At 52.8% G+C, this 24,045-nt stretch overlaps 10 protein-coding genes across 10 annotated transcripts; 7 read left to right on the top strand and 3 right to left on the bottom strand.

The window, feature by feature from the left end:
- The first annotated feature begins 403 nt into the window (after positions 1–403).
- On the top strand, positions 404–1,559 carry SODALDRAFT_351723 (hypothetical protein). Its single transcript, XM_028613553.1, has 3 exons — positions 404–548; positions 628–745; positions 848–1,559. The coding sequence occupies exons 1-3, from the start codon at positions 543–545 to the stop codon at positions 1,243–1,245; spliced, it is 522 nt and encodes a 173-aa protein (XP_028465244.1). The 5' UTR covers positions 404–542; the 3' UTR covers positions 1,246–1,559.
- Positions 1,560–1,833: 274 nt separating this feature from the next.
- Positions 1,834–3,055, bottom strand: SODALDRAFT_340724 (zinc finger protein; the record flags this gene model as incomplete). Its single annotated transcript, XM_028612978.1, has 2 exons — positions 1,834–2,447; positions 2,497–3,055. 2 exons carry the CDS (start codon positions 3,053–3,055, stop codon positions 1,834–1,836), a joined length of 1,173 nt encoding a protein of 390 aa, XP_028465243.1.
- A 681-nt stretch (positions 3,056–3,736) lies between these two features.
- Positions 3,737–5,201, top strand: SODALDRAFT_313622 (RNI-like protein; the record flags this gene model as incomplete). The annotated part of the gene is made up of 2 exons (XM_028609238.1): positions 3,737–4,041; positions 4,128–5,201. Exons 1-2 carry the CDS (start codon positions 3,853–3,855, stop codon positions 5,199–5,201), a joined length of 1,263 nt encoding a protein of 420 aa, XP_028465242.1. The 5' UTR covers positions 3,737–3,852.
- Positions 5,202–5,543: 342 nt separating this feature from the next.
- SODALDRAFT_334533 (hypothetical protein) lies at positions 5,544–6,764 on the top strand. Its single transcript, XM_028612239.1, has one exon. The coding sequence runs from the start codon at positions 5,758–5,760 to the stop codon at positions 6,274–6,276; it is 519 nt and encodes a 172-aa protein (XP_028465241.1). The 5' UTR covers positions 5,544–5,757; the 3' UTR covers positions 6,277–6,764.
- Positions 6,765–9,748: 2,984 nt separating this feature from the next.
- Positions 9,749–12,525, top strand: SODALDRAFT_279463 (kinase-like protein; the record flags this gene model as incomplete). Its single annotated transcript, XM_028608170.1, has 2 exons — positions 9,749–10,983; positions 11,058–12,525. 2 exons carry the CDS (start codon positions 9,749–9,751, stop codon positions 12,523–12,525), a joined length of 2,703 nt encoding a protein of 900 aa, XP_028465240.1.
- Positions 12,526–12,655: 130 nt separating this feature from the next.
- On the top strand, positions 12,656–14,287 carry SODALDRAFT_361143 (hypothetical protein; the record flags this gene model as incomplete). The annotated part of the gene is made up of 7 exons (XM_028614338.1): positions 12,656–12,690; positions 12,727–12,907; positions 13,255–13,277; positions 13,342–13,416; positions 13,882–13,972; positions 14,056–14,166; positions 14,207–14,287. The coding sequence occupies 7 exons, from the start codon at positions 12,656–12,658 to the stop codon at positions 14,285–14,287; spliced, it is 597 nt and encodes a 198-aa protein (XP_028465239.1).
- Positions 14,288–14,362: 75 nt separating this feature from the next.
- Positions 14,363–15,194, bottom strand: SODALDRAFT_325038 (ATP synthase H chain; the record flags this gene model as incomplete). Its single annotated transcript, XM_028609948.1, has 3 exons — positions 14,363–14,625; positions 14,972–15,059; positions 15,168–15,194. 3 exons carry the CDS (start codon positions 15,192–15,194, stop codon positions 14,363–14,365), a joined length of 378 nt encoding a protein of 125 aa, XP_028465238.1.
- A 1,639-nt stretch (positions 15,195–16,833) lies between these two features.
- SODALDRAFT_196624 (Pkinase-domain-containing protein) lies at positions 16,834–19,070 on the bottom strand. The gene has a single exon (XM_028607175.1). It carries the CDS (start codon positions 18,589–18,591, stop codon positions 17,008–17,010), a length of 1,584 nt encoding a protein of 527 aa, XP_028465237.1. The 5' UTR covers positions 18,592–19,070; the 3' UTR covers positions 16,834–17,007.
- Positions 19,071–19,884: 814 nt separating this feature from the next.
- Positions 19,885–21,903, top strand: SODALDRAFT_313613 (WD domain-containing protein). Its single transcript, XM_028609237.1, has 2 exons — positions 19,885–19,921; positions 19,975–21,903. Exon 2 carries the CDS (start codon positions 20,120–20,122, stop codon positions 21,680–21,682), a length of 1,563 nt encoding a protein of 520 aa, XP_028465236.1. The 5' UTR covers positions 19,885–19,921; positions 19,975–20,119; the 3' UTR covers positions 21,683–21,903.
- Positions 21,904–22,389: 486 nt separating this feature from the next.
- Positions 22,390–23,780, top strand: SODALDRAFT_280518 (cyclin-K; the record flags this gene model as incomplete). The annotated part of the gene is made up of 2 exons (XM_028608241.1): positions 22,390–22,866; positions 22,956–23,780. The coding sequence occupies 2 exons, from the start codon at positions 22,390–22,392 to the stop codon at positions 23,778–23,780; spliced, it is 1,302 nt and encodes a 433-aa protein (XP_028465235.1).
- Positions 23,781–24,045: the final 265 nt, after the last annotated feature.

The raw sequence follows: 24,045 nt of genomic DNA, 5'->3' as shown, positions 1-24,045 counted from the left end.
CCACGTGCGATATCGGCAAGTGGCGACTTTGAGAGCGGGGGTCCATCCCATTATGGTACTGGGTGTACTCCGTATTACCTTACCAAGCATATCTCATGTCAACGAAATTACTCCTCTGCGAAGTGATCCTGATAAGCCTGTATTTGGCCAAGACAACGACCTGTTACACGGTAATTATTAGCATCGACATGAGTAATAAGCTCATAGGCTTTCAGGTTGTTCTCGACCCTCTCGAACAGAGTACTTCCAGTACATGCTGCCTCATGCCGTTAGCGGAGTCAACTGGCCACACAGGGCGGGGATGCAAGGGGGTGCAAAGTGACATGGCAAGAAAAACGGTTGTTCATGTACTTCGTAGATCCAATGACGTCGATTGAGGACGTGATACTTACCACATGCACTCGGAATGATGAGCAGTGAAGCTACTTCGTACGAACAGTTCAGCGACCTGCCGATCTAGGTAGTGTACTCCGTACATCCGCAGCTCTGACCTTTTTGCCTTTCTCTGGTACTTTACCATCTCTGCAGCTAAGAGACCTCCAATGGATGTGAGCAGAATCCCTGGGTTCCCCTCCAGACTGTTGTTCACGAGTGTCCGAGTTGGAATCAATAGCTAATTTCGAGCAGGCCATATCGACATACTGCTTCGGAAACCTGAGCTGGCTTAGCCTTCAGGCATTGCCACTGATCTTGTGGCCGGGTTTTATAAGCTCTCTCTTACGAGATGAGTACTCTTCTGCTAGCTGTTCGTGAATCCTCCTCTCCCCCGTCGTCTCGGTCCCTCATCTGGGGTAGAAGACAGTGTACCTCGCTCAATAGTCGCACAAGCTCATATGGCCGTATCTAGCACTCGAGAACTATTTCGCTCGTTCCCTAGGCTTTGCCATTCTCGCATTAGGTCTGGTAGTGGTCATACTCTCGGGCAGCCTGCCGCTCACAGGGAACGGGGCGACTACAGAGGATAGGTCTACTCACTCGGCCTACGCGGACGCAACGATCCTGGTGTCGACCCTCTATCACGCCTCGGCGGCCTTCTACTGCTACGGCCGCTTCCACTGGACTGGCCAGACCGCCTACACCGCGGGCTGCCTCGGCAGTGCAGTCATGGCCAGCTTCGGGCTCTGGTGTATTATGTTCGCAGGTGATAAAAGTCGGGTCAACAAGCGGACGGGGTTCGACAAGAATACGAGCGGGTTCCCTTTTAAGAATAGCGAGTCGTATCGCACGAAGAAGAAGGGCATCTGAAATATGGGCTCTGTTGGGTCTCCATCCTGGCCGTTAGGAACAGGCCGGTCCCGTTACATGGCCTCACAAGAGAGGCTCGGCAAACTAGTCCGGCATGAGAACAGCTACGAGGAAGAGGAAAGGAAGGAGTGGGAGAAGCCGAGGAGCTGAGGAGGGTGGAGTCATTCCTTGAAGGTGAACAGTGTGAACATGTCGAAAGGGAAGTAAAGGAAGTATGGCTATGTACCGAATGTATCAAATGTGGACGCCTAACTCCAGCCCCGTCTGAGTAATCCTATTTTACCAATTCATACATATTACACGGCCCGGTGGTCAGCCTCTTGCTTCGTCCTTCCCCGTTTAGCAAAGGCCCTGTTTTCGCAATTAGCTATCCGGAGTCCAAGGGCAACTCGAACTCTCGGCGGCGAGGATGAATGCCCCATAAGACAAGAGAATCCGTCTTGTCTCAATAAAGGGCGTCTTGCACTTCCCGGTGTTGCTTTCCACTTGGCAGACGGCGACTTCTATTGTCCGAAGGGGCCGGGGGAAGCCTCCATGAGAACAATGATGGAATATATGCGTGGTGCGTGTGGTATATCGCGCCGGTGTTCAGCTTGAGGGTGCAGGACTCGCGCCATTGGCGACGGTGGTGGTTGCCTCTGGCTTCTGGCTCGATTCGGCCCCAGGAGTGGAGGAGGCACCGGCGGTTTCCTGGGTGTCGAGAACACTGGACAGCCTGACATCTGCTGCCCCTGAGCGAACGGCCTGCCATCGCTCGTTCCAATCAGCCTCGCTCTGGATGACTTGAAAAAGCAGGACCTCCTTCTCCCGCCATTCGCGCTCATATATGGCCTCCAGGCGTTTTACTTCATCTTGCAGCTTTTTGCCCTCTTCCTCAGCCCAACGGACTTGAAATCGACACAGTTTGTAAAGTTTCTCGAGGGGCATGTCCAGCTCCTCCGGCGTGAAGCCTTGTTCCTGCGTGAGTGGTGTGAAAAGGTCTGCCGAGAGCTCGCCGTCATCCCCTCCTCCGTTGATAGAGTCGTCTTGGCCCGCCGCATGGGATTGTGGTGTCTTTATAATGATCTTGAGCTTGCTTTTTCCTGTAGTGCCGGACTGCATTGATTTGGGGACTGGATCGGAAGGGCGGAGAGCCTCAGTTTCGTGAACAGTGCGCATGTGCTTCGCCAAGGCATCTGACCTAGTAAACGCCCTGTCACATTCTGCAACGTATTAGCATAAGGAACTAGTCGCCGTGGACGAAGTTCTTACCTGGAAGGTAACAATGAAAAGGTTTCTCCCGAGTATGGCTCCTCATATGAGCCTTCAAAGCATAGCCACTTGCATGGGCCATGCTCTTTCTGGAGCACCCTAGCCATTCGCAAGTGTATTTCTTCTGTCTGCTCTCAATGTGCACATTGTGGATATGTTCTACCAATCGATCCATGTTACCAAAGTCGCCTGCTTCGCACCCATCCCAAGCGCAAGTGGTGACTTGTTCCTGGAAATCCTCTTCGTCGAGACGCGCATTAATAGGCGAACTCGGGATATCACCTTCGGTGTCCTCTGAAACGTCCGACATGCCATCGAGCGGATCTGGTTCAGGGTCGGCTTCAGCTTCGACTTCGGCTTCGACTTCGGCCTCGGGTTCTGGCTCTGGCTCTGGCTCTACCTCCAGCTCTCGCTCGGGGCCATCGTCATGGTCGTGATAATGGTCGTGCACAGCAGCAGATGATGCTGGCGAGCCGTCCCCAAGCCTTTGTCGCTTGGCTGGGCGAAAGGCTGCCATAGCCACCCGCGATTCGTTGTCGGAGGAGTCACTTGTGTCCATTGAAGAAAGAGGCGACTCATATGGGGACGTCTTGCGGGCCGCAAGCACCATGTCTGAAGAAGTCGCTTGGAGGTTTCGCCGTGTGTCGAGAATCCCCTAGCTAGAAAAAAGAGAGAGTAGGATTATGGTTGACGATTTAGAAAAACTTCCACTGTCATGGATGTAAACGGCGGGAATCGCGCAATCCAAAACGCGTAATGGAATGGGGGTAAGTGAGAAGACTATATGGTACGAATGTGGTCGGGGATAGAACTCAGTTCATTATAGAAAGACAAATATTGAAGGTAGAAAATGGGCAGTCATTGTGAAGACAAAACCAATCAGTGCAGTAGATCGCCGAGACCCAGAGCTCGCTGGGAAGTGTCTTTTCCCTTGCAGGCGCAAATACCATATTTGCGACTTCTTAGTATCTCAAGGTTATAAGGTAAGGTACCTAGGTACTGTGATCGGTACGTACCTCCTAGTAACACCACACACAACGATAGTACATAAGGTAAGGTAGAAGCACAACTATTGGAGAGGTACATACTTCTTGCGACACGATAAAGTCCAAAAGTACGCCGTGTTAATATAACAGGCGCCTAACTTCTTACGGCGTCACCCAAAGGACCAACCAATTTTTGTCCGGAGTATGTACATTTTGCCCCTTGGCTTGGGCATTGCCCCTCCCCCGCGGATTTTCTCCTTTCAAAGTAATTATTATCCACTCGACACTTCTATCTGCGTCGCAGTTACAAGCCTAGCAGCTGAATCTCCTCCCTAAGTGTGATTATATCTCACATAGCATTGCCAAAACGATGACAGTCACCAAGTTGTTCTCCCTCAAGGGGAAGGGTCTCAAGTTCGACACGGCTGCCGACTTGGAGCCCCATATCGCGGAGCTGCGATCCAACGATGTCGAGGAGGTTCAGCTTCTGGGAAACACTTTCGGTGTAGAAGCTTGCAAACTTCTTGGTGAAGTTTTGGCCACTAAGAAGAACCTTCGAGTAAGGAGTTGCTGTTCTCCCTATATTGGCACACTAAGCGACATGAGTAGATGGTGCACATACTGACATCTATCTGCGTCATCCAGGCTGCTGACCTTTCCGACATGTTTACCGGCCGTCTTTTGAGCGAAATTCCCGAAGCGCTGTCTCATCTTCTGACGTCTATCCTCAATCTTCCGAATCTCCACACCATCAACCTCAACGATAACGCTTTTGGCATCAACACGCAGGCCCCCCTCGTTGCCTTCCTTGCCGCCCATGTGCCTCTGCAGCACCTCTACCTGAACAACAACGGACTCGGCCCTCACTGCGGTATTCTCGTTGCCGACGCGCTTTCCGAACTACATGCGAAGAAGGAGGCGGCGAGGAAGGAGGGGAAGGATGTTCCCTACCTCGAAACGGTCATCTGCGGGCGAAACCGCCTAGAAAACGGCAGCATGCACGCGTGGGCCAAGGCCTTCAGTCTTCACAACAAGATCAAGGAGGTCAAGATGGTGCAGAACGGCATCCGTCAGGAGGGTATTTCGCACCTCCTCAGCGAGGGTCTCGGCCACGCCAGTGGGCTTCAGGTGTTGGACCTCCAAGACAACACCTTTACTATGCAGGGTGCTCGCGTGCTGGCCAGAGTAGTTCCTTCGTGGACGGAGCTGAAGGAACTTGGCCTCAGCGACTCGTATCTCGGAGCCAAGGGAAGCATGCTACTCTCCCAAGCCCTTTCCAAGGGCCAGCAAAAGCACCTGGAGACCATCCGACTGCAGTATAACGACATCACACCTAAGTCTCTCGAGGGCTTCGTGCATGCAGCCGCTTCCCTGCCTGCGTTGAGGAAACTTGAAATCAACGGCAACAAGCTGGACGAAGAGGACCCTTCCATCATTGCCTTGCAGGAGTTGCTCGAAGAGCGCAAGGAGAAGAATGGAGGCGACCTTGTCGACGAGGACGGCTGGGGCCTCGATAGCCTCAGCGACCTGGAAGGAATGGATTCGGAAGAGGAGGAGGAGGAGGAAGAAGAAGAAGAGGAGGAGGTAGAGCTGCCCGCGGAGAAGAGAGCCGAGATTCTCATCAAGGAGGCCGAGGAGGCCCAGGAGGAGCCTGTTGTACAAGTCAAGGACAAGGAGGTGGAAGAGCTTGCCAAGAAGTTGGAGAAGACAGAGATTTAGATGTAGAAATTTCGAGTATAGAGGTGGTGCCCGGCTTGGCCGAGGCAGTCCACGGCAGACACGATACCCAAACTTACTTTAAGAGCGATAGTGGCTTGTGTCTGAAATCATCCCGTGTCTCGAATAAATTCCGAGCCTTCCAGGTTATTGAATGTTGAACAGCTGTATTTGTTCGTAATTGCCATGAGTACTGCTTCATAGACACTCGAAAATGCCCAGAAGTTGCTTAGGCATGACGTTCGAGGTGGGCTGACCATCTCGAGAGCTTTGAATAATAGGTCATACCTGTCGCTCCACTCCGCAAGTCGCCCGTCAATGTCAGGCCACTCCACCCTGTCGCATGATAAAACGTACCATATCGTGCGCTTGACAAAAGGCCATGACGGACAATATAATGGAAATTTCAGTATTAATAAGACCGTATCGTGCACGTTGGAGGTTTTAATCATCACTTCAGCAATCTCAAAAAACCTATCCACAATCTATATCACCGCAGTCACAAATTCACGACTCGCATTATACACTCCCTACTCTCTGGATACAAAACTACAAGATCATGACCAATCTCATACTTTACGAAACAACTCCATCAGTCCTAGAGATACTCTGGGACGTCGCCCTAGCCTACTTTATCATCTGCATGGGCACAATCTACACGGCCCTCACACTCACAACGAGCGCCCTGTTAACCTATCTCCGCGCGGCACTTCCTCTATGGTTAGTTCCCGGGGCCGGAGCCGAAGCCGGGGTCGGGACTGTGACCACGGTCCTCATCTCGACCCTGAGAATACTCCTCGCCGCCGCATGCGCGCGATACATCATTGTACGATATGAGATGCCTCGGGACTGGAAATTCAGGGCCGTGGTCTGCTGCGTGGCGGCAGTCATGACAGCAGCGACGGCGGCCCTCGTTGGGTGGATTGTGCCGGGACGGCTCCTAGGGGGATGGGTTTCCGAGGCGGAACGGGGGGCGATGATCGCGGGGTTCATGCCGTTGGCATTGATGCCGTTGGAGGGGGGAACACGGTCTTGGTTAGATGGTGCAGTGTTACGCTCCAAAAAGGCTGGATATTAAGCTGGCTCTGATTGTGATGGCTGGGCTGGGATAGAAATGGGAGACGAGGTTAGCATCTGGGAAATTCAAAGGGTGGGGGCATGGCAATAGGGCTGTCGAATCCGTGAGACGGGTGTTGACTGAAAGCTGGGACATCGTGAGGGTAGATGGGAACGACGTCAAGTCGGCCCAACGTATGTAGGCGTGGTGTTATCCTGTTGGTTGATTTGCAACGTGTATTATGACGACGATGATGATGATGATGATGTCGCTTTGAAGTAACCTGAACTTCACGTGTTGTGGGATACCTGGTCACTCACTGTCAAGAAGATGGATAATGCCATCAAGACGCTAGTCTCGCCATCTCCGAACCACCTCATGGTGAACTCCAGCATCCACTTGTGTATTCCAATATATCCGGACAATCAAATGTGCATTTACTCCGTGCCTTTTTTTAGTGTTATTTTTATGAGACTCGTCTCATTTGGAAGACTCGCAACAAGTATCCCCAGCCAGTAAAACTTCGTTTCGTCTGAGGGACTGGTTAACTACCTACCTTAGGTATGTACAGTCAGACAAATTGGAGAGTGATCGCGGCCTTATCAGTCTCGATACAGCGAACTAAGGTAACGTACCTTAATTAAGATACCTTAGCTAATAAGTTATCAGAAGTCCCGGGTCAGACACCGACACGTGCTTGAGCCGGCATCCAGCTCGGTAAGACACCAGCATGCATACCTTACTTACCTTATAAGTTAGGTATCCCGTAGCAGCCAAGGAGTATCATGCTCACATGTTCAGCTCAGCCAAGGTACCTTGGGTATCTAACATAGAAAAAGAAAAGATACGAGTCCAAATAGGACAGTGCTCTCCCGGCTGGAGGTGGGGAAGCATTCTGCTCAACCGTCCAGCTCCGGTTAGCTAGTGGTTGGTTCCATGATTTTTTCGCCTTCCTGATTTCCCCTCTTCTGGGAGCTTGTGAGAGAGTTGCTACTCCTCTCTCAACGACAAGTACTACCTCGCCTTAGACATTAGTTCGTAGTGGCATTATGTAGCCTCCAACTATTGTACTGTACCTTATGTAGTGCGCTTCTCGGTAGACCGAAACAACCCCGCCAGCGGACCCCCGCCAAAGGACCCCCGCTCCTACTACGGGGGTTCACAGACCTGATTGACCAAAGTCGTTTCGTTATAGTACTCGCCCGAACCTCTTTCTTCAACATAGCCTCTTAATGGTGGAATTCGATTCGCAATCCTTTATTAACGCACGCTGGGGGATGTCCTTTTTCTTCCTATCCATTCCGACTCTCTCCTATCCGACATCGGCATCCCATGCTATAGTGTACTAACAACCCCAAGATTTTCTCCACCCTAGGAGTCTTCCAGGTTCTGTCTTCCTTGTAAAATTACGGCATTTCACGGTTTTCACCGGTGCCATATAACCTACCTAAGGTAGGTACTTGGCCAGCCTATCAGACCTGCAAATTGAAAGGTGAGTAATCCGTCCGGATTGGCTTTTCTTCTCGGTTAACTTACCTTACTTAGTAAGAACGTGGAAACGCTTCTGACCACTTAGAGCACAGCAGCTCGAGGGCGGTTTTCTGGGCCGACGCCTCATCCTTCCGGACCTTCTGGCCCATCCACCCGTCTCAATGAACCATACCCTGACTCGAACACCTCCTCTTTATTTACCAACGGTGACCAATATTTCACACCATTCACACATTCCACCTGCCTGAGTGCACCCCAACTTTCTGCATCCCACATCCATCCCCTTTTGGAAACATTTCCCCGTACACGTACAACCCTGCCTGCCAGCGAAAATCGCCCTCAAACAACGGTCATTCATTCGCCGTTCGTATTTTCACGATATAATTACACGTTTCGCATCCCGCTTCCCGTCCACTTTGGGCTTCGAGGTTTCACGACTTTTGCCCAGCCTCTGTTCTCTGTCAGCACCACGTCCTCGCTTGTCTCCACATTGCCGTCGGTTTGCCAGCATCGTCAGAACGAGACGAGAGTGTGCATTCCTCGATAGCAACAGCATCAGTTCTAAAAAGCACGTCAAGGCGGTTACGGCGGTCACGGCGGTCACGGCTGGAGCATCATGGCGAATCAAAAAGACCATGGCACCAACGGCGCTATGGGCAACCCGTCCTCAGGTCTGGGAGGCTTTGATTTGCTGAAACGGGCGACTCAAGCCATGATGGTGTCCAATTCAACTTCGAGGTATGAGGCATCTGCCGTTTCCTTTTTTTTCACCATCTCGTTTGTTTTGAATACACATTTCGTGTTCGGCCCGTCCCCTTTCCTCCCTTCCCCGGTCTCTTTGCACAGCTGAAGACAACTCTTCTTCGCTGGTTCACATTCCCTGCTCATGTTCACTCCTCGGCTGTCACCCGCCTTGGGGTGTTCCGGACAGCTCCGGGCAGCCAGCCCGTCCCTACACCTTCTCTCCAGTACCCGTGGCACCCCTGCCCTTCCTGCCCCCCTTGTCGGCCTCCAAGCTTGGCTGTTTTCTGTTTTTGAGACGAATCCAGGTCTCGATGAATAATACCACTTCATCATGCTTTCATCCCGTCCCGGTATTCTCTCGTTTATTATCGTTTTATTACTTTCATGTTCTGCTCCGCCCCCATGCACTCGGCCTCGTCTATGCAACAATCCCTAGACCCAGGCTTATGTCTGGGTTAGGTAAAACATAATAAACTCGGAGTAGCGGAAAGTGACCGCGGCCCGAACGAGTTGAGGCCTGATTCGCTCCATAGCCACGAAGCACGACTTTTTTGCTCGTTTCCCCTTTGGACCCTTTCACCCCTGTCTCCTCTGCTAGATCCGCTCTTGGTGGCCCCGCCACAGGACAAGCTCTGGTTGCTCTGCTGGTGCATTCTTCCTCGTTCTCTCTTTTTAGTTCTCTCTCCACGCCCAGAGAGAGCTTGACGAAAGGGGGCGGGGGGGAGAGGTCCACCGGAAATGAAAAATCACTCTTTATCCCTTTTTGTCGCTCGTGGGCCGCTTACACCAGGTTATTGCATCAGACTTGCCTCTGTGCCTTTTTCTCCCTACTAATTGTTCTTACTCGGGTTTTTTAATCTGTCGCCTGATTATTTTATCTACCTATTTTCCTCCCGCCTCCTCTGTTCCCGCATCGGTCCAAAATTCTTCCGCCCCCTGCTCTCGTCATAGACCTAGAACTTTATTTTTATTTTTATTTTATTTTTGTTTTTTCAACCTACGCAACGCAACATATTACTTAGCGCCTACCATTCATTGCACTTGGCCATTCCCGCTGTCATCACTGATAGGGACCCATCGCCCTTGGCGAACAGGCCCCGTCAATGATCTAATAACACACATAGCACCCTGCACTTCTTTTCATCGCCTCCGCTTTCGCTTGAGCCCTCCTGCATTCTACCATCCTCTCCAACCAATTCACAGTGCATCCCGTGCATCCAGTACACCTGTTGGGCATAGCATATACACTCAGCTGAACATGAACGTTGACCAATCCAGCAGGCCAGCAGCGGCTGACGACGATGGAGCGGATCAGATCGGCTTTGAAACGCCCCGCTCGGGCGTGGCAACTCCCAAGCCCGACCTTCACGACAGACGCCTCCCAGGTATTATGAGCTACTTTGGCCAGGTTCGTACACATTCTGTTCTAGGTCGTTCCTCGTCCACTATGACGGTTCGAGACATGAGCCAGAAGCGACGCGGTGAATTAGAAAGGGGTGTGTCGGAGGATGTTGCGCGTGCCTCGGCCTCGGCCGTTTCCAAGCCCAAGATGACTTCCCTTGAACCCTTGTCTCCACTGTCCCCCCATCACGACGACTTTCGAGGTAGCTCGCCTGTGGCTGCGCCCAGTTCCTTGACTCTCTTTCATGGCTACCCGACTCCTCCGATGTCCAGATGTTCGTCGGTCGGGCGACTGACCAGAAGTCTGTCCCGCTGGAGCGGCGGGGATCGAGGGGACGCTACTGCGCATTCGCCGTCGCGGTCCCTTTCCCGCCAGGCGAGCACACCTGATGCCCTTCTGAAAACCTACAGCCCCATGGTGTCATGCCTTTCAAGCGTCGTCACAGCATCAGCTGTGCATGCAGCCCACCTCTCCAACCCCAGCGTGTCCTCCCAACATGCCACACCTCCGTCTTCAGCTCATACCCCAGCTAGTTCAAAGCCCGTTGTCTCCAGCGTGGAAACATCTTCTTCGCTTGATGCGCTCAGAAAGCTAACACAAGTTGCGGTTGTCAAGAGCGGTCCGCCGACGCCCACAAGGGCACTCTCGTCAGCCCAGCCGTCGCAGTCGGAAGACAAGCTGGGATCGAAGCGAAGCAGTAATGAGACGGGGACGTCCAGCCCCACGCAGACGCCACAGGCTTCGGGCGGAGCCCAGGTTCCTGCTGCCAAAGGAAAGCTCACCATCAAGATTGTGGAGGCGAGAGGTTTACGAAAGGCTAGAGACCCCTACGTTATCGCGGTCTTCCAGAGGAGCGAGCTCATCTCCGCCGGTTCACGGTCTGTTCAGGAGGACGATGACGAGGCCACGGCGCCACCCTCTCTCGGAGCTATCCCGATTCAACGCCAGGGAAGCGACTCTGGTCGGCCACCGGTTTCCATCCCCATGCGCAGCCGCCAGAGCAGCAACACGAGCCTTGCCGATTACAACAACTTCCGCAACCGACCCAAGCGATCCTTCACGAGTCCGACGTGGGATGCCGAGGCCGCCTTGTAAGCCAAGAACTGGCCCGTCCCGTCCCGCCTGAAACGGATTTTTTTTTTTTTTTTTACTAACGTGCCGCCAGCGATGTTGTCGATTCCGATATGCTTGTCGATGTCTCGGTCTACGACCACAGTCCCAGCGGCGAAACATTCCTGGGTCATGTCAATTTTAATGCGTCGATGGATGCTCCCGTACGAGGGTGGTACCCTCTCACTGGCCATGCCGACACCATGGCGGAAAACGCCCCGACGGGCGAAATATACGTTGAAGCCGCCTACCAGCGGACGGATCGCAAACATTTCGGGCCGGAAGATTTCCAAATCCTTCGGCTGATCGGCAAGGGAACCTTTGGCCAGGTTTACCAGGTGCGGAAGAAGGACACGGGTCGGATATATGCCATGAAGGTCCTATCGAAGAAAGTCATTGTCCAGAAAAAGGAAGTCGCCCATACTGTCGGCGAGAGGAACATTCTCGTCCGGACTGCCATGACGGAATCGCCGTTCATCGTGGGCCTCAAGTTCTCATTCCAAACGCCCTCGGATCTCTATCTGGTTACCGACTACATGTCGGGCGGAGAGCTCTTCTGGCACCTGCAGAAAGAGGGCCGATTCGACGAGAAACGAGCCAAGTTCTACATCGCCGAACTCATTCTCGCGATCGAACATCTGCATAAAAACGACATCGTGTATCGCGACCTCAAGCCGGAAAATATTCTTCTCGACGCCAATGGTCACATCGCGCTGTGTGATTTCGGCCTGTCCAAGGCGAACCTCACCAAGAACGATACGACGAACACGTTCTGTGGTACGACAGAGTACCTCGCCCCCGAGGTACTTCTCGACGAGTCGGGCTACACCAAGATGGTGGACTTTTGGTCACTGGGCGTCCTCGTCTTCGAGATGTGCTGTGGGTGGAGCCCGTTCTATGCGGAGGACACGCAGCAGATGTACAAGAACATCGCCTTCGGCAAAGTGAGGTTTCCTAGGGATACTCTCTCACAGGAAGGGCGGAATTTTGTCAAGGGGCTTCTCAACAGGAACCCCAAGCACCGACTTGGCGCGACATTAGATGCAGAGGAGCTCAAGCAGCACCTCTTCTTCGAGGACATCGACTGGGTTACGCTCTCGAAGAAGCTGATTACCCCGCCATTCAAGCCCAAGTTGTCATCTGCCACCGACGTCTCCTATTTCGACCCGGAGTTCACCAATGCCTTGGACAACAACGGATCCTTGAATGAGAGGGCGGCCGCATTGGCCAAGGGACTGACGACTTCCACTCCCCTCTCTCCTTCAGTCCAGGCCAACTTCCAAGGTTTCACATTCGTGGACGAGAGCGCTCTCGACGATCACATGCGCGACAGGCGCCGATACGACGACGAAGATATGCATGATGCTCATGGCCACCGCCGAGATGACGACGATTGGGATGACTTGGGAGACGTCGCCCCTCGGCGGGGCAACCGAATGAGCGGCATCGAGGGCACGAACGATAACGACAGCAGTGATACGCACGATGACCCGATGATCGGCAATTCGCACTTCGACGACTAGAGGCTACATCGCTGTGCCATATCACCTCCTATTCCTTTATTTCGCTGGCGACCGATTGGCTTTTATACCACGCACTTGTATTTTCCCTGTCAACAAAACAACGTAGGAGCACTACTACCTATCACGAAGGATGATACGAGACACAGGTTCATTTGCATATGGGCGGTTGCTTTTTGCATGGTTTTCTTTTTCTTGCTTGAGGACGCGTGGGGATGAGGCGTTGGAGAAGTGCGATGAGTCGAGCCTTTGGGAATGGAACAGCCGTCAGCCAGCCCTCTGCTTCTTGATCGCCTCCGAAAACAGCCTTCAAACGTCCCTTTGCAGCATACCGCCTCCCCCGAGTCTTTATTCTCACCTGCATTTATTGAACGTGACGGGGCATGTAAATCTTTTGATAGTATTTCGAACCCCGCTTGGAATCAAGAAAACGAATGAAAACCATCAGGACTACGGGAGACCGGAATGCCATTGGGAAGAAGGTCACGGGCAATAAGTGATACGGATAATAAGGATTCTAGCTGGTTCTTTATACCCTAGGGATCTTGTAGTTTTTAGGTGCTGTTTCCCTTATCCGAGAGGGTATATGTATATTCCTCTCTACTTTTTACCATCCCTCTCGTCCTCGTAATCTAGTTACATGTGCGTGGTTTCTGTTGACGGACGAGCCACTAGAGCCGCTGTGCAACTAGGATTGTTCAAGTAGTTTGTATGGGACTGTTTTTCCTCTAGGGCAGGATCTCTCCCAAAGACTGGTGACGCTACAGCAGGTAGGTAGTCAGTCACAGCATGTTAAATGGAACACAAGCTCTTAATCAGGGCTTCAACAGAAAGGAAGTATCAGAAGTTCCCGGCTGGGAAACACACCGAGAAGATGGACAAGGAGACAAGACAGTCAGTGGCGGGAGCATATTAATATCCCCTTGAAAACAGGCGACCAGGGTCCTTCCACACCTGTTGAGTAGCTACCTACCGTCGAAACTGGGAATAATGATAAAGGCGGCCATGACAAAGGGTCACCTATCGCTGTTCCTACGTGTTCGTCGACGAAAAGATTTGTACCGCATAGAAGTTGGTTACTATGCCTCCACGCATATGGATAGAACTTACATGGAGCTTAGGTATGTATACATAGGTATAGGTAGTGTAACCATTTTATGTTCTTCCCCAACGATCGACCGTTGCGTCGTAGTTACTTTGTGATTGTCCCCAGATGTCGTGGCGGCATAGTGTTCATCTTCTTTTCTTGTTTTCCGCGCTTCGGTTGAGGGGCATGACCTGAACTCGACGGTTCTGGCGTATGTAGGAGAACCAGCGAAGCCGAGAGACATGGGATAATTGCCCAAAACTGAAGTCCAGTTACGAGGCCGAGATTCGTGTCAAAAGAGATGCAAGGCAGATGATCCATGAGAGAAGAGTAGAAAGGCAGGATAATGAAATTCTTCCAAAAGTATGCTATGTTCGCATGAATTCGCATTTTCTAAACCTAGAGGTTCAGCAAGGGACACAATATACACGGGGCCGCCACTACAGCGACCACCCTCTCCCTCCATCATGCTTCTCTCCTCCGCTCCCAGTCCATATTCGTCATTATGCCAGTTCCAAGCAACCCTCGAGAATGACGACTGCAATCCCGCTTCTCAAGTGGGCGCTTTTATTCTCTTCTCTTGCAACGGATAAAAAGGAAGGTCACTACCCCGCCCAGCTATGGCCCCAGATTTCCGTTCTCGAATCACTCACTCGGTCGGTACTTGAAGAAGTATGAGGCAGGAGAGAGGAAAGGGAGCCGTGAGCAGCGGGGGGGGAAAGTGCGGATGTTGATCTCGGGACGTGGGACAGCTTAGTGAGCACCCTCCTCCTCGACGAGCCAGGTCGCGGCAGTCTTGGTGGGACGGGCGGCGGCGGAATCGACAGAGGCGCCCTCGACTTCGACGGCCATGGACTCGTATTCCTGGAGCGAGCTGGCGAGGTCGGCTTCCTCGGGGGAGGCGGGGGTCTTGGGAAGGTTGAAGGTCTGGACTTGGCCCTCGGCGTCGGAGTCCTTGACGGGGACGGGCTTGTAGGCCTTGAGCTCCTTGAGGTAGAGCTCCTGAACGAAATCGGCTATAGGAAGAAAGAGTGCAAGTTAGATTGAAGGGTTCGTAGAGTCCGAGATATCTCAAACTGGTAGGGTAGGGATGTGCCATCTGTGGAAGAGGATGTAGGGTCGAAGGAGGAAAGCCGGGTTGACACATGGAGTGGTTGTGCTTAACATGCCCACATGGAATGTTCCATATGGACTGTCCGCAGACATGATGCCTTCAATTCCTCTCCATATACCCAGTGCCAACCACCCAGGCACCTCCGTTCCCCCGCTCCCCGACACCGGTTCCTCCGCAAAAGTAGGCTTGTTGTATCCAATGCGGGTCGGTATCAGTGAAAAGAAAAGAAAAAAAAAAATTATACGCACCACGTCGCGAAACGGTCGGAGCAATGAATGTCCTCATTTGCACGGCATTGCTCTGCACGGCCTTGCGGGTGACGGCCGAAGCGGCACGCTGTCCGGAATCAAAACTTGGTAAGCAAGCCTCCTTGTTTTGTCACCCCCGAAAGGGCCTCGGGTATCCTTCGCAACAACGCAGGGAGAGGGGAGGACAAGAACGTACAGAGACTCTGGACAGTTGGACGAGCATCTTGATGAACGTGACGTGCTCAATTGGGCGATGCACGGCTCAAGGGTCAAGGGGTCGGTCGTTGAGAGGTTTTGGGACGTCGATGATGAAAAAGCTGGATGAACTCGGGTTGATTGGATCATGGGTCCTGGTTGGTGGCCTGAGGCGAAAAACGAAACTTGGGTAGAAGCGTTCCGACGCTGTGGTCACGTGACCGTGACTGACCGAGGTAAGGGCCTCGACTTTCGTGTACGGGAGACCTGGCTGGAAATTGTATCAGCCGCTTCCCGGGCAAGGAACTCGACACACGCCCAGCCAACCCAACCTTAGACGACGAAGGTAGATACGCTTTCCTTTCAAACAAGCAGCCTCGAAAGGCCGATACAGCTTATGGAGCTTCATAACTACGTCCGCCGGAAGTTCAGTGTCTTTCCCGCCAAGATCTTCATTCTTGGACATAGGCTCCGAAGCTCTTTTCATGCATGCAATACAAAGAAAATATGTTCCGCGCTTCTTGCCAACTGGCTGTACCAGACTTCAGGGGAAAACACCCTCAATTCAGAGGTTTCGTATTTCATTTAGCTTTCTTGAAATATGCTTGTCTTGTTTGAATGGGTGGAAGATCGGGGACGGTCATCCTGTGGTGGACATTGTCGTTGGGCTTGAGCTCGCAGGCATAACGAAGAATAAGGAGGGCACGAAGACAACTTCTAAGGTGGCATCTACGAGCATTGGGTAGGACGTCCGATAATAGAGGGAGAACGCAGCTTAGATAGCGTAAAACAATGGGGACGGATGGCTTTGCTATCAAAATGCATGCGAGGTGAGAGAGAGAGAGAGAATCAACCGACTGGTGCACTTACTCGCTAACCCCATGGGGCACCGCTGTCCAAGAGAGAAATCGAATGTAATTTGATCGATGTACCGCGGGACAAGAATGAACGCTGCTGCGTGACGAGATGAGCATGATGGCTGATTATCTTCGCGATGGGAAGTCATGCCGCGCACTATACTCGTCTTCCTCACAGCACTAGCACCAGGAGTCGTCCGGGAACAGTGGCGGTATGACGTGACTTCCCACCATGCTTGGCCAGCAACATCTACCTAGGCGGCGGAAATGGAATAATATTACCCAGGGGCTTTGATAGTCAGGATATTATCTCGAAAGAGAAACGAATAGGTCAGGCCCAAACGACAACCACCGGTTGATCCGCGTACTGCAAGGACTCGTGTAACCTCCTCATCTCACTTGCAGAGCCGTTCAGAACAGGAAAGTACGAAGAGGAATGGGTAACGTTTGGAATTCTCTGCGGACATCCAAAGCAATCTTTTGTCTGTCGTGTGGTTGCTGCGGAGCCGAAGCCGGGGGCGGGTCAGGGGAAGTGGATTCTCGGGTCGTTACCCTCCTATGATCACCGTACTGTCCCCGGTGTGGTGATCCCCGGACTCTCCCCAGACGGAGGGAGGACCAGTGCAAACGCCCCATGATCAGACTCGAGGAAATCACCACCACCTCTCCATTTTGAAGGGGTAAAAAAAGAGACAAAGCAAACGGGAGTCGGCTAGCAATAGCATGGTCGAGAACGATCAGCTCAAATTCTACCTGTCAAAAACACCTAACTCCGAAACAGTCCCTCGCTCGATCTTGTTCTGTTGGCCTCGTTTTCCTGACCTTGGCTTGTCGTCCTGCTTTTGGGTTTGCTCTTTCTGTTCTTTTTCGCTTTCCCGGCCCCGCTCGTCTCGCAAAAAAAAAAAAAAAAAACACTTTTGTCCCAACCCAACGCCGATATGTGACAACGTAGCAGTAGTCTGTCTATTGGTCTATTTTCACGATTTATGCCGCAATGGGGAAAGCACCGCCTTCCAAGAGGCTGCTCGGCGCCACGAAGCTGAAGCCGCCAAAGAGATCGTCTTTGTTGCTCTCTCTGGCCGACAGGCCCTCCCAGACACTCTTCGACGTCACGATAGGGCTGACGGCGAGGTCGGTGAACTCTTCGGCGAAGTTCTCGGCCAGTTCAGGGTCGGTGATCAGAGGCTGGATGGGCGGCTCCATTTCTCGGGCGGCGAGCTTTTTCCAGTCGATTTTGCGGAAGAAACGATGATTCTTGATCGTCTGAAGATCCTTCGGCATGTGCGATCCCAGCCTCTTCGCTGGGTCCTTCCGCAGGAGTCGGGTAAGGAGGTCCTTCGCGTCCGGGCCGAGAAAGTACGGCATGATGAGCTTCTGCTTGACGATGTTCTCTTGAATCTTGGCGTTGTTGCTCCCCCGAAAAGGCGGGTTGCCCGTCATCAGGTCGTATCCCAGAGCCCCGTAGGACCACCAGTCCACTGCTTTGCCGTATTTTTGACCCAGAATGACCTCTGGCGCCATGTACTCCACCGTCCCCAACATAGAATTGCAGTGGTCGCCCGAATCAACCGCCACCTTGGATAGACCGAAGTCAGTCAGAAGCAGGTGGCCCTCGGCGTCCAGGAGGCAGTTCTCCGGTTTCAGATCCCGATACACCACACCCAGAGTGGTATGCAGGTGCGAGATGGCAAGCAGCAACTCGGCCATGTAGAAGGCCGCCACGGGCTCGGCGAACATCTTCTCCGTGTTCAGATGGGTGAACAACTCCCCGCCCTGGCCGTACTCGAGAATCAGGTAAAGCTTGGCGTGGTCCTGGAAGGCATAGTACAGGTTGACCACAAAGGGGTGGCGGTTGACGGATTCGAGGATCTGGCGTTCCGTCTTGGTCTGTTCGACCAGCTTCTTGTGAACGGTGAGAGAAGCCTTCTTAAGTTGCTTCTGTGCGTACAGCCTCCCCGTGCCTCGCTGCTTTACTAGAAGCACAGTGCCGTACGCGCCCTTGCCAAGGCAGCGGAGGGGTTCAAAATCCTCGGCGGTCATCTTGCGATGGACATTGCCTCCGTCGCCGGAGCCGGGGAGGCCAGACCGGTCGCGAACGCTTTCGTGGATGTAGCCCTGCTCCAGATTGATCTCGTATCCTTCGGATTGATCGCTACCAGCCTCGCTCTGGGTGCCGTCCTGGCTCCCGGCTCGGCTCATGGCAGTGCTCCGGAGACCCGACGTATCAGTACTAGGAGCGATGCCAAGGCCTAGCCCTAACTGGTTACCATAGGGGGCCTGCGACATGGTGCTCGTACGAGAAGACGTGTCCAGGCTCAGAGATTCTGTCTGGAGACGCAATTTCGCAATTCCTGACACTCCGGGTGAGTGGGTAGGGCGGATGACGGGGCTGCAATTGGCGCTGATTACGTCGTCGATGCGATGCTGCCTGACGGACCCCGAGGACCTGGAGGGCGACGCCTTGCACGAGCCATGGTCCGAATCGTCGTCGGTGGAAGTAGCCAGGGTGTTGTGGTGGTGGTGAAAGCCGCGCACCGTAGTCAGTGCGGGCGCCGCCTTGGTTATCATAGTTCGTGTGGATGTCGCTTTGGTTGCCGATGTCTAGGAGAAGGTCGAAGCGGCCGACGCCACATGCGCCCAGCTCGTCGCGTTGTATGTTTGTGTCTAGCTAGTTTCGGCTGCGGTGGTCTCTAATCGGTATGAGCCCCTTCAGCTCAGCGGAACAGGTTTCTCGACGGCTTAAATTGGACGTAGTCCACGGCGACGTGTTGGTGGCTCGGACTCGTCGCTTCGCTGTAGCTTTATGTGGCTCGGGAAGCGCATCTGGTGCCGGAAGAATGCGTTGGTGAGAAAGGGTGTTCCAGGATTGATCATTGGTGATGCTTTGTTATGTTCGATTTGAAAAGAAGTTCACCGAGTAGGTGTTGAGGGAGCAAAAGAAGAAAGGGAGGAAAGGGAATTGGAGGTCTTGAATCTTCAAACTGGGCAGGTCCCTATTATTAGCCGTATTTTCTCTTTCTTCACGTGTGCCCCTCGTTCAGTGGTCGCTTCGGTGGAAGGAACTTGCAAACGACTGACTTTGGGCCAAAGTATCTCGACACCAACTGCGACGCGATACCTGATTGGTTAAGTATTACGTTTAGATTCAGCCCCAAAAAAGCCGGACAGTATTCCGAGTACCTATTTAGGTACCTTGGCCGCCACCCCCTAATTCGTCCAAGTAACCTATGAAACCCGAAAATTTAGAAGTGAAGTTTGGCGCTTTTGCGGCCAGTATGTGATGGTTTGTCTATGGACCCTTTTGCTGGATTCGAATCCACGGCTTATAAAAAAATATACTATCAACTTTATGGTTGATATTTGGCTCGGTTCACCGACTTGCGTGGCTAGTCGGACGGTCTCCTTTTCACGGCGTATCTTTTGGCCACAGTGAGGTGGTTGTCCGAAGACGAGAGATGAGGTCGGCGTGGTCGGCGCTGGGCCCAGGTAACTCTAGAGAATAAGGTACTTGGCCGTACGGCGGAAGACAGCATCGCAGTTACATGAAGAAAGTGACCAGTCCCACCGTACCCATCTTCCGGACCCTGACTGCAAAGCCGACGAAGTCGAGACAGAAGAAAACAAGTTAAACAACAGTTTGACTTGCACAGGTCCCTGTGTCGTCAATAAACAACATCGCACAAGCCAGCTCATTAGGAGACTTATCTACCTAAGGTACTTATAATTGTTACAGAGTCATGTCATTTTAGGCTCTCAGATTAGTCAGACATAATTATGGGTTCAAGCACCAGAGCAGGTATCTCCTCGATATGTCCTTGACTACCTAATCCTGATAGTTTAAGTCAATTTGGCGAACTTTGTACGTGATTCTGCACGCCAAGGCAGGACAGGATAATAGGTAGGTACACGCGATCCCGAGTGGCAGACGGTGTGGTTGCTGACATAACCCAGGAGAGTGTCGTAAGCCGATTGGATTTCCTTTCCGTACCTCCCCCCGAATCAGCCAACAACTTTGTGACCCGAAGATCGCGACCTGTCGGCAATATTCATCACGGCTTAATCAAGGGCTGTCTTGTACACCCACGATCCGCCCACCATGATGCACCCGGATCGCCAGGCGTACGTGGAAGAAGCCATGGACGAGGACAGGGGAATAGCGCTTGAAGATGTTCCCGTTGACCATGACTACGATATTCCTTCGGCCTCAGCTGGTTTGGGATCCGAGAAAGCCTCTGCGGTTTTGGCTCAGTTCGAGCGAAAACGACTTGCTGCTAGCATTGCGGTTCCCACTGATGATGGAAGGGTCCGCGCAAAGCTCAGAGAACTCGGAGAACCGATCACGCTATTTGGCGAGGGTCCCCCCGAAAGGAGAGACCGCCTAAGACAACTATTGGCTATCCAGAAGGAGCTTGCCGGTCTGGAGCAAGATGATATCGAGATGAAGGATGCAGCAGACGAGGCAGAGAAAGAAGAAGAGGAAGAGCAAGAAGAGGAGTTCTATTCACGAGGCGGCCCGCAACTCCTCGAGTCGCGCATCAACATCGCCCATTTTTCCCTATCCCGTGCCAAACGGCGAGTTCAGTTCCAAAAGCAGGAGTCGACAATACCTCTTCGAACCCACGTCAAGTTTCGGAAACAAATCAAAGAAAAGATCCAGGGCTTCGAGTTGCAAGGCAGTCAGACCGCAGGCGACCGACACGTCAGCATGACGAGAATCTCCCCCAATGGCGAGTTTGTCGCGGTCGGCAACTGGGGCGGCTCCGTTAAGCTCATCGAGATTCCAAACTTGACAGAGAGGGTGAATTTGAGGGGACACACCAACAAAATCAGCGGTCTATCGTGGTTCCCAGGGGCCACGCTTCCAGAGAGGAACGTCTCGGCAGGCGCGGTCAATCTTGCATCCGGAGGTGCTGAAGGCGCCATCCATCTCTGGTCATTGAACCAAGACACCCCGCTCTCAACGCTGAGTGGACATAGTGCCCGTGTGTGCCGAGTCGAATTCCACCCTTCTGGCCGGTACCTTGCTTCTGCGTCTGAGGACACGACTTGGAGACTATGGGACGTCGAGACAAGCAAGGAACTCTTGCTACAGGAGGGACATTCGCGAGGCGTCTATGCCGTGAGTTTCAATACGGACGGTTCCCTCTTGGCCAGTGCTGGCTTGGACAGCATTGGGCGGATCTGGGATATGAGATCAGGCCGAACCGTCATGATTCTCGATGAGCACATCAGGCCCATCCACGCCCTGGACTGGGGCACAGACGGACACAGGGTCTTGTCTGGATCGGCTGATGGTTGGGTCAAGTGCTGGGATGTTCGCAAAGTGCAGAGTACAACTTCCCTAGGCGCACACACGAGCGCTGTCTCTGACTTGAGGTGGTTCAAGGGGCTGGATGGCCCAGTGGATGGCACTCCACCAGGAACGGACGACAAGGGATCTCAGCAACCCAAGAAGTCGGGCACCTTCTTCGTCTCGAGCGGCTTCGACAACAAGGTCAAAGTCTTTTCAGCCGACGACTGGAGCCTCGTCCATACACTTAGTGGACACACAGGTCCTGTCGCGAGCGTCGACGTGAGTCGCGATGGGAAGTGGATTGTGAGCGGAGGTCACGACAGAACCGTAAAGCTGTGGGGACGCAATGACATGGAGGGCATATGAAGTTGGTGGATGCTCCCTTGACCCATAATCCCATAGATCTTCTAAATCTCGGCAAAAAAAATGATACCCATATATTATCTTCTCCTACTCTTTCTATGATTATCTTGGTATTTCCCCTTCAATTGCATGTTCGCATGAGGTCGGGGAGTGCAGTCCGATATGGCAATCAACTTTCGCGAGACTCCGTCTGTAGTCCTGTGCGGCGGCACAGGGCGGCGGGCACACAACATACCTTAGGTACCTTACGGGGTACAAATTTATTCCCTCGCTATACGAAGTAAAACCCCTATTTTACGAGACTGCAATGACTAAAATATTCGTGGGAACCATCAGCCAACCTCTGGTACAGTTATGAGCGGCTTCTCTCCAAAGTTCATCGTCTTCGGCAGTGGCGGTACGGGTTGTTCACTGTAGGTTCCCAAAATAGAAGGGGGTTGCACCGCCACATCGCCTGACCCCAGACAGTTGCGATAAGATAGGAGGTACCCATGTGGATAAGGTACTCCGTAATACAATCAAGTTCAAGACGCAGTCCATCCATTCATCGTCAATAAATCGATTCCCATTTTCTATCGACATCCATTCCGCAAAGCGAATCTCTCGATGCACAACCGATATCCACCTACCGACTGTCCCCATTATCAGACAGGCTGAATATCGACCTGTCGACTCTGGGCGCTTTCTATTTTCATATTATAATCACGGCAATGGCCAACATTGATCGATGGCGTCCTCCGCGGGAAGGGTACCAACCTCCCACAGTGGTCGCCGTGCCGCGACCAACATCTTCCTCGAGATCACCCGTTCGACAGCAGCGGGATGTTCCTCCAGCCGTGCCTAGCCCCCCGACGAGCTCATCAAGAACATCCCCGCCACGATCTCAATCTCGTCGAGACGCACAACCTTCGCAGCCTTCACCACACTCTCGACCCCAGACTCCATTACCGCTTGGACAGCGGCAGTGGTACTTCGACGCCGACGAGATAGCCAGCACGCCGACAATTATAGATGGAATTTCCCCAGCCGAAGAAAGATTACGCCGTGCCAAGGGCGTCAACTTCATCTATCAGGCTGGTGTGATGCTGGATCTCCCTCAGATCACCATGTGGGTTGCGGGCGTCTTCTTCCATCGGTTCTATATGCGATACAGCATGGTTGAGGAGAAGGGCGGTATCCATCATTATGTGAGTACACTTCAACTACGCTTTCAGTTATACTTAGATTTTCCGAAGAAACGGAAACCCCCAGAAACTGACAAGACTCGATATGGTAGAATATTGCTGCGGCCGCGCTCTTCCTCGCTAATAAGACGGAAGAGAACTGCCGCAAGACAAAGAACATTATTATCACGGTCGCCAAAGTTGCGCAGAAGAATACAAAACTCATTATCGACGAGCAGAGCAAGGAGTATTGGCGATGGAGGGACAACATCCTGGCCTATGAGGAGCTCATGCTGGAACTCCTGACATTCGATCTGATGGTCGACAACCCGTACCAACGGATGTTTGAGATGTTACGTCACCTCAACGTTGTACAGAACAAGAACCTGCGACACTCCGCCTGGGCCTTTTGCAATGACGCCTGCCTCACATCCATACCCCTCATACTCGACGCCCGGGACATCGCCATCACGGCCATCTTCTTCGCCAGCGTCCACACCGCGCAACAGATCTCCGACGTGGGCGATCAGGCGTGGTGGAAGGCCATCGATGCCGACGAGTCCAAGTGCACCCTCGGCATCACCATGATGCGCCAGTTTTACGCCGAGAACCCTCTCCAGAAGCGCAATCGGTCGCTGCCGTCGCCGGCGTTCGACATCGAGAGCACACGGCGGCCCAAAGATCCGCCGCCGGGTGACAACCTATCCTCGACCGCTGGAACGCCTCGCGACGCAGACAGATCCGTTGGCGGCCGCGATGATGCAGTCCAGGCGGAATCTGGGTCCCAGCCGGCTGCGAAGGACGCCGCCAGGACTAATGGGAACGGTGTTGTCTCGCCTGCGTCCAAGAGGAAAGACGTAGACTCAGATATAGATGGCCGGGATAGCAAACGAGCAAGACTGTCAGATGAGGACGAGGGCGAGGTGCTCGAATCCTGAACAATACCAGACTCGGCCCATGACACCTACATCTTATTCTTATCCCTTCGGTGTGGGCTCGGTATGCAAGGGGGGGGAGAATTTCATCTTCCATGTACGACTTATATTTCCTGCTCAGGAGTGGCTGCCTACGAAAATGAGGGGGCCAAGCGAGCATTGACATCCTTTTTTTTTTTTCCCCTTCTTTTGTTTACTTCCTTATTTTCTTCCCCGTTGCTTTCTTTTCGTCTCTCATACATATTTCTCAAAGTGTACAATTACCAAA

Source organism: Sodiomyces alkalinus, assembly GCF_003711515.1.
Source record: "Sodiomyces alkalinus F11 unplaced genomic scaffold SODALscaffold_7, whole genome shotgun sequence".
In the NCBI taxonomy this organism is placed as follows: Eukaryota; Fungi; Ascomycota; class Sordariomycetes; order Glomerellales; family Plectosphaerellaceae; genus Sodiomyces; species Sodiomyces alkalinus.
Note: the sequence above shows the minus strand (reverse complement) of the source record. Positions and strands in the feature narration are given on the sequence as shown.